This window comes from Artibeus jamaicensis, unplaced genomic scaffold, assembly GCF_021234435.1.
Source record: "Artibeus jamaicensis isolate MK-2021 breed Jamaican fruit bat unplaced genomic scaffold, CSHL_Jam_final contig_69, whole genome shotgun sequence".
Lineage (NCBI taxonomy): Eukaryota > Metazoa > Chordata > Mammalia > Chiroptera > Phyllostomidae > Artibeus > Artibeus jamaicensis.
In genome coordinates, this window is record NW_026521927.1 from 65,634 (window position 1) to 77,989 (window position 12,356).

Genomic DNA, 12,356 nt, shown 5'->3' on the forward strand with positions numbered 1-12,356 from the left:
TTCAATCTAAGATCTATAATAAAGTCATGTAGCTTGTGGTAGCCTAGGGAACAGTTAAAAACACTTACAGGGTCTATTTTTGTTCATAACTGTGGCAATATGAACAGCAGATGATCAGTGTTAAATGAAACTTTCAATGGGAGAACTTGGGATCTAAGAACTTACTCTTCAGGGGATGGACTTGAACTCTACCTGTTTTCTAGATCCTGAGTAACATAAATAAAGAACATAATCGAAATACCTATATCAAGGAGTCAGAAACTTTCACAGAGATACAGTTTTGACTTGGTCTTCTCTAACTGAATCCTCAAGCCCCTTTGCACTTAATTTACTTTTTCCCAACAAGGTTCTGCCTCACATGTACCCCTCCCTCCCATCTTTTCATCTGTTTTGCTACTAACGAGGTGTTTGACTCAGGGAAAATTATTCCCTTAACCTAGGCTTCAATTTGTTTATTAGCAAACTGTGAAATCAATTTTTACTTCTGCTATCTGTTGAATTTCTGTTTTTCTCATTGTATTCCTTTTCTCTTCTTCCCTCCCATTATCCTATTTTCTTCTTTCTTCTCTCATTTGTTTACCTCTTAACTTTCTCTTGTTTCTGCTATTTCTACAATTATTAGAAAAACTTAAATATTTTTTTCTCAAAAGCTACCAGAATACATAAAAACTAAAGCAACAATTAAGTGGAAGGAGAGAAAATGTATGCTGGCAATTTAATAGCCCAGATATTTGTACTAACCCCTCATTGTCTTTCCTAAGAGCAATGGAAATAAATGCATATTTTACAGAAAAAGGGAAATTTGCTTAGACTGAAAAATGGCTAAGGCTGGTGAAATCTGAGTCAGAAATCTCTCAAAAAGCACTTTTTGGAAAATTTCAAAACCAGTTGTAATATGTCTTTTTGATGCATCATGAGCAGGGGTCATCCAGAAGTGTAAACATAGCCTGGGATTGAGACACTTGTTATTTGTAGAACAGAAGACAGATTATTAAATACTTAAAAGGGCTACAGGATTCAACTTGATTATTCTTGCTAAAATAGAATCTATCAGTTTTCACTTCCACAATTGCAAAGAACTCTGACCAAAAAATTCAAAACAGACAAAGCAAAAAATAAGAAAGAAAGAAACAAACCCCCTAATAGTAGCAGTGAGAACATATGAAGAAAACATTTTATTCCCAGTAATTATGGTAAAAAGCACCTATTTTGTTTTCTAAGGCTTTTGCATTTTTAATACTCACATGTGCCCTGTGAGGTATTATTGTTGTCTACATATTCCATGTATAGGGCTCTACTGAGGGGCCAGGTGATCTAGACTCTGATTACAAGACGTGTGGATCTACAGTCCATATTCTTAACACCACACTGCCTCTCAGTCAACTTGATTCTAATCAATTGTTGAAGGCAACTGATGTGTTTCTGAAGGCTAAACACTTCTCAGAGAGGGTCTGCTCTATTTTCGACTGGCATTCATGTTTAAAGTTGACTGGCCTCATCATGGGGCCTTTGGGAGCAAATATAGTTACTGATTCTGGAGATATGAGCATGTCTTCCAGATCCCTACTAATGCCTCTATACCAACTCTCAATCAGAGTATAACATGCCATTATGAACGGTCACTGTGTCTTAGCAATAGAACTGCCAGATGATCCTGATTGTAACAACAACAATGATAACAAATTCAGGTAAAGTTAACCTATAAAGAAAATTGCTGTTATTGTTTTCCTAAGTATAATTTGCTCCTTTTCTACTAAGACTTTACTAGATTAAAGTTGACAAATACATTTTACTTCATATAACTAGAAGTTGCTGTCTGAGGTTCTTGGGTTGAGAATGACTCTGAGGCTGCATCTAGGCTCAGGGTAAATGAAGGGGGGCCATGCTCTAATGGAAGCATAGGCATTTACTCTGCCCTACATACATGATTTATTGTATTTACAGGAGTTCTAGGCATAAGGAGTATGATGGGTGGGAATGACATCCTTTCAGGAAAACACATAATTAATACTTTATATTGATTTATTGATTTTTGTCTTGGTTATTGTGTCCTCGGCCTCTGATTCAACAGTTTAAAAGCTCTTGATTAAAAAAGGAAGGAAAGATCAAGAGAGGCAGAATTTTTACCTAATGTATTGGCACTATAGTGTGTGCTTTAAACTTAATATGACTTATTCGTACTTGGGTGGATCTTTTTCCCTTGGCCAGTAGAAGCTTTCTCAACAGAAAACACTGTGGAGTAGCAACTTCAGGAATTTAGTCTTCTCATACACCCTCCCTGAACCATGTGAAAATACAATGGTTCTATTCACAGGGAAGTTAGTTTCTAATATCTTGTTAATCTCTGTGACTGTATTTTCAGAAAGCCGTCCATCAAGATCAAGCTCTTTCCTCATGCGTATCTTAAACGGGCTTCATGGCAAATAACAACTACTCCCACTTCCAACACCTTTACTTTGTCTTAACTGGGATTCCAGGGCTTGAACAAACGTACTACTGGATGGCATTCCCACTGGGTGCTATATATGTTATTGCCCTCTTTGGCAATGGTGTCATCATCTCTACCATCAAGTCTGAAGTGTCCCTGCATATCCCCATGTACTACTTTCTGTGTATGCTGGCACTGGCAGACATGGGACTTGCCCTCTGTACTTTGCCCTCTATGCTAGGCATATTCTGGTTTAACTACAAATATATTGCCTTTGATGCCTGCCTTGTTCAGATGTACTTCATCCACACCTTTTCAGCCATTGAGTCTGGCGTGCTGGTGGCCATGGCCTTTGATCGGGTCGTGGCAATCTGGAACCCCCTCAGGTATAGCACCATCCTAACCAATGGTGTGCTCTTCCGAACAGGGGCAGTCATCTTGACAAGGGCAGTCTGTGTGGTCTTCCCTGTGCCTTTTCTCATCAAACGACTCCCCTTCTACCGCTCCAACGTCCTGTCCCACTCCTTCTGCCTCCACCAGGATGTCATGCGCCTTGCCTGTGCCAGCACCCGTGTTAACAGTCTCTATGGCCTCATTGCTGTAATCTTCACCAAGGGCTCTGACTCCCTCTGCATTCTCCTCTCTTATGTCTTCATACTCCGAACAGTAGTGGCCATTGCCTCAAGGGAGGGCCGGCTGAAGGCACTCAACACCTGTGTTTCACACATCTGTGCTGTACTCATCTTCTACGTGCCACTCATTGGGGTGTCTGTCATTCACCGTTTTGGAAAGCACCTTTCACCTCTGACTCATGTCCTCATGGCTAATGCCTATCTTCTTATACCCCCTGTGCTGAACCCCATAGTCTATACTGTGAAGACCAAGGAGATACGAAGGAAGATCATCCAGATATTTGTTCGAACCAAGATTACTTCAGAGAGTTAAGATCCACCAGGTGGAGAGAGGAAGAGTCTATTCTGTAAAAGCTAAATTATGACTATGATGAATAAATGTTTATAATTTTTTCACATTTCTGTGTGATTTGAATTGGTCAAAAGAAGATTTTCCTGCTCTCACAGCATACTTTCCTATTGCTGTGCAAAGCTGTTTATGAGCTGTTTATTGCTGTGCCAAGCATTTATGAGTTGGCATACTACTGCTCAAGACAGATAATATTATTAATTCCATTTTAAATAAATCTTGAACAGAAATAGGCCATTAGCTTTATGCTTTCTAAACTAAAGCTCATTAAATTGATTTAATTTAACATTCTAGCTCAGGAGTTAGAAATGACTTCCATCAGCTTAATAGGGAAGAGATAAACTATTTTCATTAAATAATAAGAGAACACCTGGGGATAATACCTTATTAAATAAGAGATGAATCAGAAAAATGACCAAATCTTAAGATTGAAAATATAAATGTATACAGTTGAGCAGGTACAATGGTGTTGCATAATTTGGGATCAAAAGTCTAAGGGGAGTTTTAGCTCTTCCATGTGTGATACTGGGTATTCTCTTATTGCAATTTTTTTTTTTAATTTTGAAAAGGAAAATAATATCACTTGGCTTCCAGTGTTGGACAAAATTAAATTCAATCTTATGAATACAATTATTTGTAAACTTTGAAGCATTGTGGACCAATAAGAAGTGTTCCAAAATATCACATGTAAGAGGATAAGAGAACATGTTATTTATAGACTTGCCACTAAGTAATACACAGTACCAGAGCCTTTTACATGTTATCTTATTTGATAATTATGGCATCCGTATAAGGGAAAGTATCAAGGCACAAAGCAATATATTTTTTGGCCTGGACTCAGGCAGGCATATTTCCTGAAGAATGATGGATACAATCTACATTGTGGGAAACAAATAAAATGGGATAGTTAGAATGGTAAAGACACTTATAGTAGAGGTTTAAAAATAACTATGAATATTGTTTGAAGGCAAACTAAATATAGAAAGTAGAAGAAACAAGACACATGTGTACAATGAGTTATCTGTGTCCCTTTACATGGTCCAGATGACTTTTTTCAAAGGATTTACTGCTTGTTTAAATCTAAGGCAAAAGATTATTTGTGACTTGAGTGGCAATTGTAATTATGTGTTACTCAAATCAGTGGCTATTTCAGAAGCTTGTTAGGGCAGACTCTAGCTTAGTTAAGATTAATTTAGTAAGAAGATGCATACAAAAAATGAGTATCTCCATTTAAATACTGTTTTCAGGTTCAAGAGGACTTACTAAATTAATCTCAGGTTCATAAAAAGAATCTTTATTATTCTTTTTTATTTCTATAAGAAACATGAGCACAATGCAGACATTCAACAAAATCAAAAAGTATAAAAAACAACATTTAAGTATTCTGGCCTCTGTGAGAAGAGCTGAGCTCTCCCACTCCTGCAGGCACTTGTTAAGAGTTTGCCAACACAGCTGCAGTCCTGAGTCTGGACTGGGGAACACAACTCAGAGCTGGGGCTCCCAGGGGGGGAGGGTCCTTAGAAGCAGTGCAAACTGACCAATATCCTCAGGACTCATCTCTGTACAAACTTTTGGGTCTTGGGTGTTTTCACCCACATGTGGTCCTTGAAATTTAATCTATGCCAAAAATTTCTAAATCATACTCTACCTTTTAGAGGCAAATAGAAATGTTCTTCATAGACATTGTCTTTGGTGCCTTTAGTACATGAAGACTAAGCTTGAAACTAGGGTACTTATGCAGGAGTTAGTGGGTTTTCCCGTTTTTAGGAAATGGGGTCTTTTTCTGTTTCCTTCACTTTTCTTTACAGACAATCATAATGATAGCTGCAGCAATGGCAGTGCTAGTAGTAGTACCAATGCCATCTACTAAATAATAGCCACAGTAACTGGTGTTTTAGACAAGGTCTCATTACTCCAAGAATTAACTGTGAGTGCATATACTGAGAGCAAGGGCTTAGGTGTCATATACCCCTGGGTTGAAGTTCTGGCTGTGCCACTTATTATCTGTGTAGTGTGGATAAGAGATCTAATTTCTTTAATGCTAATTGTTCTAATCAATAAAGTCTGAATAGGACTATTGTTTATTTTGTAGAGCTATGGAGATTAAAAGAGTTAATGCACTTAAGGCTTAGCCCAAGGCCTGGAAATAATAGGCACTGAATAAATATCTGTTGTTATTATTATTGTTATTATTCTCAATTTAACACCCCCCACACACACTGAGGCAGAGAGCATTATGTAACTTGGTTGAGTTGACATAGCAAGTAGGTGGGCACAGCCACAATTTGAAAACACATCACTACTCTAGCTCTAAGATTAACAAGCAAGGGACTGTAAATATTTGTAATTCATATAAATAAATCAAGTTGAAGGATGATTAGGGGAAAATATTTGATTTGTTAATTGGAAAGAAGTCTGAGCCATGGAAAACAGATTTCATGCAGCAATGGAGACAAAGGTCAGACTGCAGGAGCTAGAGAAGGTGCTGCAAAGTGAAGATGTGGATTATGCGTGTAGACTGTCAGTAAAGAATTCACATGTTTTTATTTTGCTCTGCTATGGTCCCATAAGAGAGTGAGAAAATGGTGGCATTAAAGGGTACTATCGGATACTTGTTCCTGTTTTCCCAGTTTGCGAACATTAGAAATATATTATGTGGTGGTTGACTTTTATCCTTAGAGTGACAGTTTTCAAATTTTTGGTTATATATCTGTATAAGAAAGTAAACACCAATCCAAAAGAACCTATGCACCCCAATGTTCATAGCAGCACAATTTACAATAGCCAAGAGCTGGAAGAACCTAGGTGCCCATCAGTAAATGAATGGGTCAAAAACTATGGTACATTTACACAATGGAATTCTATGCAGCAGAAAGAAAGAAGGAGCTCCTACCCTTTGCAACAGCATGGATGGAACTGGAAAGCATTATGCTGAGTGAAATAAGCCAGGTGGTGAAAGACAAATACCATATGATCTCACCTTTAACAGGAAGCTAAACAACAAAACAAACAAGCAAGCAAAATATAACCAAAGACACTGAAATAGAGAACAGGGGCGCAGTGACCAGAGGGGAGGGGGGAGGAAATTTCAGGGGGAAAAGGGGAAAAATTCACAGGAACTAGTATAAAGGACACATGGACGACAACTAAGGAGGGTGGAAATGGGAGGGAGCATGGGGGGGTGGGCTGGGATGGAAGTAAAAGACAGAAAACTGTACTTGAACAATAATTAAATAAAAAAATTATATGTAAAAAAGAAAGTATAAAAGGACACTTCCTAATATATTTATATTTTATTTTTTATTTATTGAAAAACAACAGACACTACTATGCAGATACTACTATACTAATATCATATGTATGTGATAACACATTAAGAAAAATAAATATTTTGAAGAATGAGATAAAATTAAATACAAATAAAATTTCTATTCTTTTCTCTTTGTAGATAAATTGACCATAATTGATTCTGAGATTAATGTTTTCCATTTAGATAGCATCAGTATTGAGGCCTTGGCTGATATTTGCATTCTGTGGAAACCAACAATTTTCAAGTAATTTTCATTGAAAACATAAACTCTATATCAATTTTGCAAATTTAGTTTTTTTTAATTAAGTTTATTGGGGAGATATCAGTTAATAAGATTGTATAGATTTCAAGTGTATATTTCTATGATACAAGATATGTATATTCAGTGTGTGCCCACCACCCAAAATCTAACCATCTTCCATCACCATATTAGGCCCCCTCCACCCCTAACCCTTCCCACCTTTTTTCTCTCCAGTCTTTTACAATCTCTTTTAATAATGCTATATAGTTTTTAGTATACAAGTTGTTTATTAAGTTTATTATTAAGCATTTTATTCTTTTGGTTGCAATTGCAAAAGGAATTATTTTTATTTTTTGAAATTTCATTATATAGAGACAACTGAGAATGACAATACAAAGAGAAATCCCAAGTACGCAAATTAACATTACATCTTAAAGAACTAGAACAAAAACAAAAACAACCCAAAGTCAGCAGAAGAAAGAAGATATAAAAATTAGAGCAGAATTGAATAAAATAAAGAACAAAAAGATTATACAAAAGATTAACACAAAGAAGTGCTGGTTATTTGGAAAGATTAATAAAACTGACAAACCCCTGGTGAGACTCATATGCAGACTTGTGCTACCACTTTGAGAAACAATGTGGAGATACCACAAAAAATCAAAAATGAATCTGCCTTTTGACCCAGCGATTCCACCTCTGGGAATATATCCAAAATTCAAAAGAACATAAGCACCCCTATATTCATTGCAGCATTGTTTACAATCACCAAGATATAAAAGTAGCCCAAGTGTCCATCAGTAGATGAGTGGATAAAACCACTATGGGACATTTACACAATGGAATACTATTCAGCCATAAAAAAGAGGAAATTTTACCATTTGCAACAGCATGGATAGACCTGGAGAACATTATGCTTAGTGAAATAAGCCAGTCAATGAAAGATAAATGCCATATGATTTCACTTATATGTGGAATCTAATGAACAAACTGAACTAACAAGTAAAATAGAGGCAGACACATAGAGGGCAGGATGACAGCTATTGGGTGGGGGTGAAAATTAGGGAGTGGAGGGATCAAGCAAAAAGGAAAAAGGACTAATGGACATGGACAACAGTATGGTGATTGCAGGTGGAGGGTTAAGGGGGTTAAATGATAATGGAAAAATAAATAAAAATTTTTGAAAAAGAAAAAAATATAAAAGACCAATGTAAACAAAAACAGAAATGAAAGAGAAGCTACCACAGTTATCACAGAAATACAAAATATCTTACTCGAATACTATGAAAGATTATATGCCACCAAATTCAATAACGTAGAAGAAATGTATAAATTCCTAGAATATATAACCTTCCTAGACTGAATCATGAAGAATTGGAAAACCTAAATAGACCAATCAGCAATGAGGATATTGAAACCATAAACAAAAATCTTTGGATGCTAAAGTCGTGGGAGTGAATGGGGCCATCTTCTTGACAAGGGTATTCCTGAAGGGCAGAAGAGCCTGGGTCCCAGGGCAAAAGGAGCTTAGCTTGCCCCCACCCTGCTGAAGGTGTTTCCCTTGCCCCTTACCCCTCCCCTGGGCCTTGTATTATAAATATATAAGGGGGGAAGGGGTGGGTGGGGAGGGGTTGTGGGACTGAGGTCTCGCTTCTCCTTCTCTCTTGGCCCCCTATTCCTGGGGATGTTTGTTAAAAAGTTAAAAAAGAATTTTAAAAATTAAAAAAATAACTCTAAAAAATAAAAGTCCAAGACCAGATGAATTCCCTAGTGAATTCTACCAAACATTAAAAGATTTGAAATCTATCCTTCTCAAACTCTTTGAAAAAATTGAAGAAGGGCAATATTTCTAACACATTTTATGAGGCTAACATAACCCTGATACCAAAACCTGGTAGGACTAACATGAAAAAAGGAAAACATAACAATATATTTGATGACTACAGATGCAAAAATTTTAAACAAAACACTAGCAAATCAAATACGACAATATGTTAAAAAATAATACATCACAATCAAGTGGGGTTCATTCCAGGGGCACAAGGATGGTTCAACATATGCAAATCAATCAATGCATTCAATAACACACTACATTAATAAGAGAAAGTAGAAAAATCATATGATCTTATCAACAGATGCAATAAAAGCACTTGCTAAGATACAACATCCACTTATTAAAACACTCAATAATATAGGTATAAAAGGAAAGTACCTTAACACAATAAAGGTTATGTATGATAAACCCTCAGAAAATTTAGTGTTAATCTGCCTCTCTGGAGGTGGATTACTGAAATTTTATTAGTGCTAAATATATACTTATTGAATGAGTAAATAACCTCTCTAGCAACTTGATTATGTAATTATTAGCAAAATACTTACAATAAGTATTAGTATCAATGCAAAGGCACATTGCATTTGTCATGCTCTTCAGCACACTTGGGTGCACTGTTTTCTTAAACTTCTTCCCAGTGTTGAAAGTTTTCATCTGTCCTCATACAATGTCCACCAGCAATTTTACTTGGTAAAGTTTTGCTGGATTCCTTAGTACACAGCAAAATAAACTTCACTCATGCTAAGTCAAAATGGAAAAGTCAAAACACCAATTATTCTCCTAAGTATGTGGCTGAAAACAAGAACTATTATAAGTCTGTAAAGAAGTAATATCCCTTAAAAATAATAGGTATAAATTAAGTAACCATGGATATGTTTTTTAATTTGATCATAGCCACTCTTTACCCAATAAATACTGAAACATAAAAATAAATGCTATTTAATTCTGTAAGTTTTCTTTGCTCTATTTTAAGGAAAAGTATGCTATCTCAGAAACACTGCTTTTCAGCAGTGATATAGGGCTTTTATAACCCTTATTAATGCAATTATTAATTAATAGATAATTAAAGAAAAATATTACTTAACATTGTATGAATAAACACTCACGAGCATTATCTAGATAAACAGGTGATAATTTATGCTCATTTCCAGTTTCAAAGAAGAAAAATTGTGGTGGTAATTCAATTATATTTTGTATGTAACTCCAGATGTCAAAATATATACATCTTCATGTGGAGTATACAAAGACCAAGAATGACCTGTGTTATATCTTTACCCGCACCCACAAGTCTTGCCCACCCTTGAATTCTACCAGATGTGTATAATTTGCCTACATTATAACAGGTTAAAACGCTATTATTCTGCAACTTACATTTGGTTTCATTTTCCTAGTTCCTGTTCTTTCTTCTCTGGAAGATGTAGATGATCCGCCTTCGTATCTGTTTGGTCTTCACACTGTACACGATGGGGTTTAGTACAGGGGGGAGTAACAGATAGATATTGGCCATGAGCATGTGTACTACTGGTGATAAATGCTTTCCAAATCTGTGGATCATGGTAATGCCAATGAGGGGAACATAGAAGAGGAGTACAGCACAGATGTGAGAGAAGCAGGTATTGAGGGCTTTGAGCCTTTCAGCTTTGGAAGCAATGCCCAGTACAGTCTTCAGGATGAGCATGTAAGAAATGAGAATGATGAGGGCATCCAGCCCCAATGTGAAGATGACTATAATGAGGCCATACAGGCTGTTGATGCGGGTGCTGGCACAGGCCAGCCGCATTGCATCTTGGTGGAGACAGTATGAATGAGACAAGACATTGGAACTGCAAAAGGGTAGTCGCTTTATAAGGAAGGGTACAGGGAAGACCACACAGACTGCCCGGGTGAGGACAGCTATTCCAATTTTGCCAATGATACCATGGGTGAGAATGGAAGCATAGTGCAATGGGTTGCGGATGGCCACAAATCTGTCAAAGGCCATGGACACTAACACTCCCAATTCTACCACTCCAAATCCATGGATGAAGAACATCTGTGTGATGCATGCATCAAAGGGAATCTCAGGGGCATTAAACCAGAAGATGCTGAGCATGGAAGGCAAGGTGGACATGGAGAGACTAACATCAGTTAGAGCCAGGATGGAAAGGAAGTAGTACATAGGTTCATGGAGACTCTGGTCTACCTTGATGACAGCTAGGATGGTACCATTTCCCAGGAGCGTTAGTGTGTAGAGAAATCCCAGGGGAAAGGCCATCCATGGGTTTTTATCTGGCATTCCTGGGATACCTGTCAAAATGAAACTATGGTGGTTGATAAGCGATGCATTCAAGTCCATCCTGATGTTCTCATCACCAGGTGAGGCTGTATTCTCCCTTGTAGCTCACAGCTCCTAAATTAAAAATATATTTTCATATAAGACAGACAAATGGCTTTATAAATATAAAGTGGAACAACAGAGGAAAAATTAAATTAAAAAAATCTGAAATAGAGAACAAGTGGGCAGTGACCAGAGGGGAGAGGGAAGGGAACTTAAGGGGAAAAAGGGGGAGGGATTTTGAGGAACAAGTATGAAAGACACAGAGATGAGGACTGGGGGGGGGGGAATGGGAGGGAGGGGGGAGACCGGGCGGGGGGGGGAAGAGGAAAAAAAATGTACTTGAAAAGTAACTAAATAAAATTTAATATTTAAAAAAAAATCAGCATCTAAGAAATTTTTGTATCACTGTCTTTTTGTTTCCTAGATAATCCAACGGGATAACCTCCCTTCCCTTGGATTTAATATGTTCATCTGAAAAATTAAGACAAGACTATAACCCTAGTGTTTACTCAGTAAAACATTTGAATATCTCCTCTTTTAAAAGCTCTTAAGATTTTTAAAAATCTTAAGATTTGGCAGAAAAGAAGAGGCAGCACCAAAGAACTTAATAGCATAGGGAATGTTGCTAAATTATCAAATGAAAACCCACCAAACTCACATTACCACACACACACAGCTATTCACATTCCATTGTCTTCACAAACCCATGTCCACATGAATCCATCTGTGTGTGACTATATGCATGTGTTGAGCTCTGTCCAGAAAAGGTCCAGCCATTGTTAACATAAGGAGAATGGTTTGTGCAACATTGTTGTAACCTGTCAGCCAAGGAGAGTGGACTGAAATGCACATGCATGAACAAGGATGACTTCTCTGTACTTCTCTGGTCACTGCGGGGAGGGGATAGACGCTGCTGAGTGAGAATGTGTACTGTGTGGCTGTCACATTAAAAATGAGCAAGTAGAGCAATGAATCTGCATCAAATTTTGTGTTGTGCTTGAATATTCCTCTACAGAATCTATTTGGATGATTCAGAAGGCTGAAGCTTTGGGCAACTGTTGATTGGTAGTTTCATCATGACAACATGCCTGCTCATGCATCACATCTCATGCGGAGTTTTTTAAGTGAAACATCAAATCACCCGGATGACTTAGCCTTCCTATAGATCAGATTTGGTGCCTTGTGACTTCTGGCTTTTCCAAAAACTAAGTCACCTTTGAAAAGGAAGAGATTTTAAAACCTTGATGA

General features: G+C 37.2%; 2 protein-coding genes across 2 annotated transcripts; one reads left to right on the plus strand and one right to left on the minus strand.

Annotated features, from left to right (window-relative positions):
• The first annotated feature begins 2,416 nt into the window (after nucleotides 1-2,416).
• LOC119050497 (olfactory receptor 51H1-like) lies at nucleotides 2,417-3,373 on the plus strand. Its single transcript, XM_037146827.2, has one exon. It carries the CDS (start codon nucleotides 2,417-2,419, stop codon nucleotides 3,371-3,373), a length of 957 nt encoding a protein of 318 aa, XP_037002722.1.
• Nucleotides 3,374-10,178: 6,805 nt separating this feature from the next.
• LOC119055730 (olfactory receptor 51H1) lies at nucleotides 10,179-11,126 on the minus strand. Its single transcript, XM_037154002.2, has one exon. The coding sequence runs from the start codon at nucleotides 11,124-11,126 to the stop codon at nucleotides 10,179-10,181; it is 948 nt and encodes a 315-aa protein (XP_037009897.2).
• Nucleotides 11,127-12,356: the final 1,230 nt, after the last annotated feature.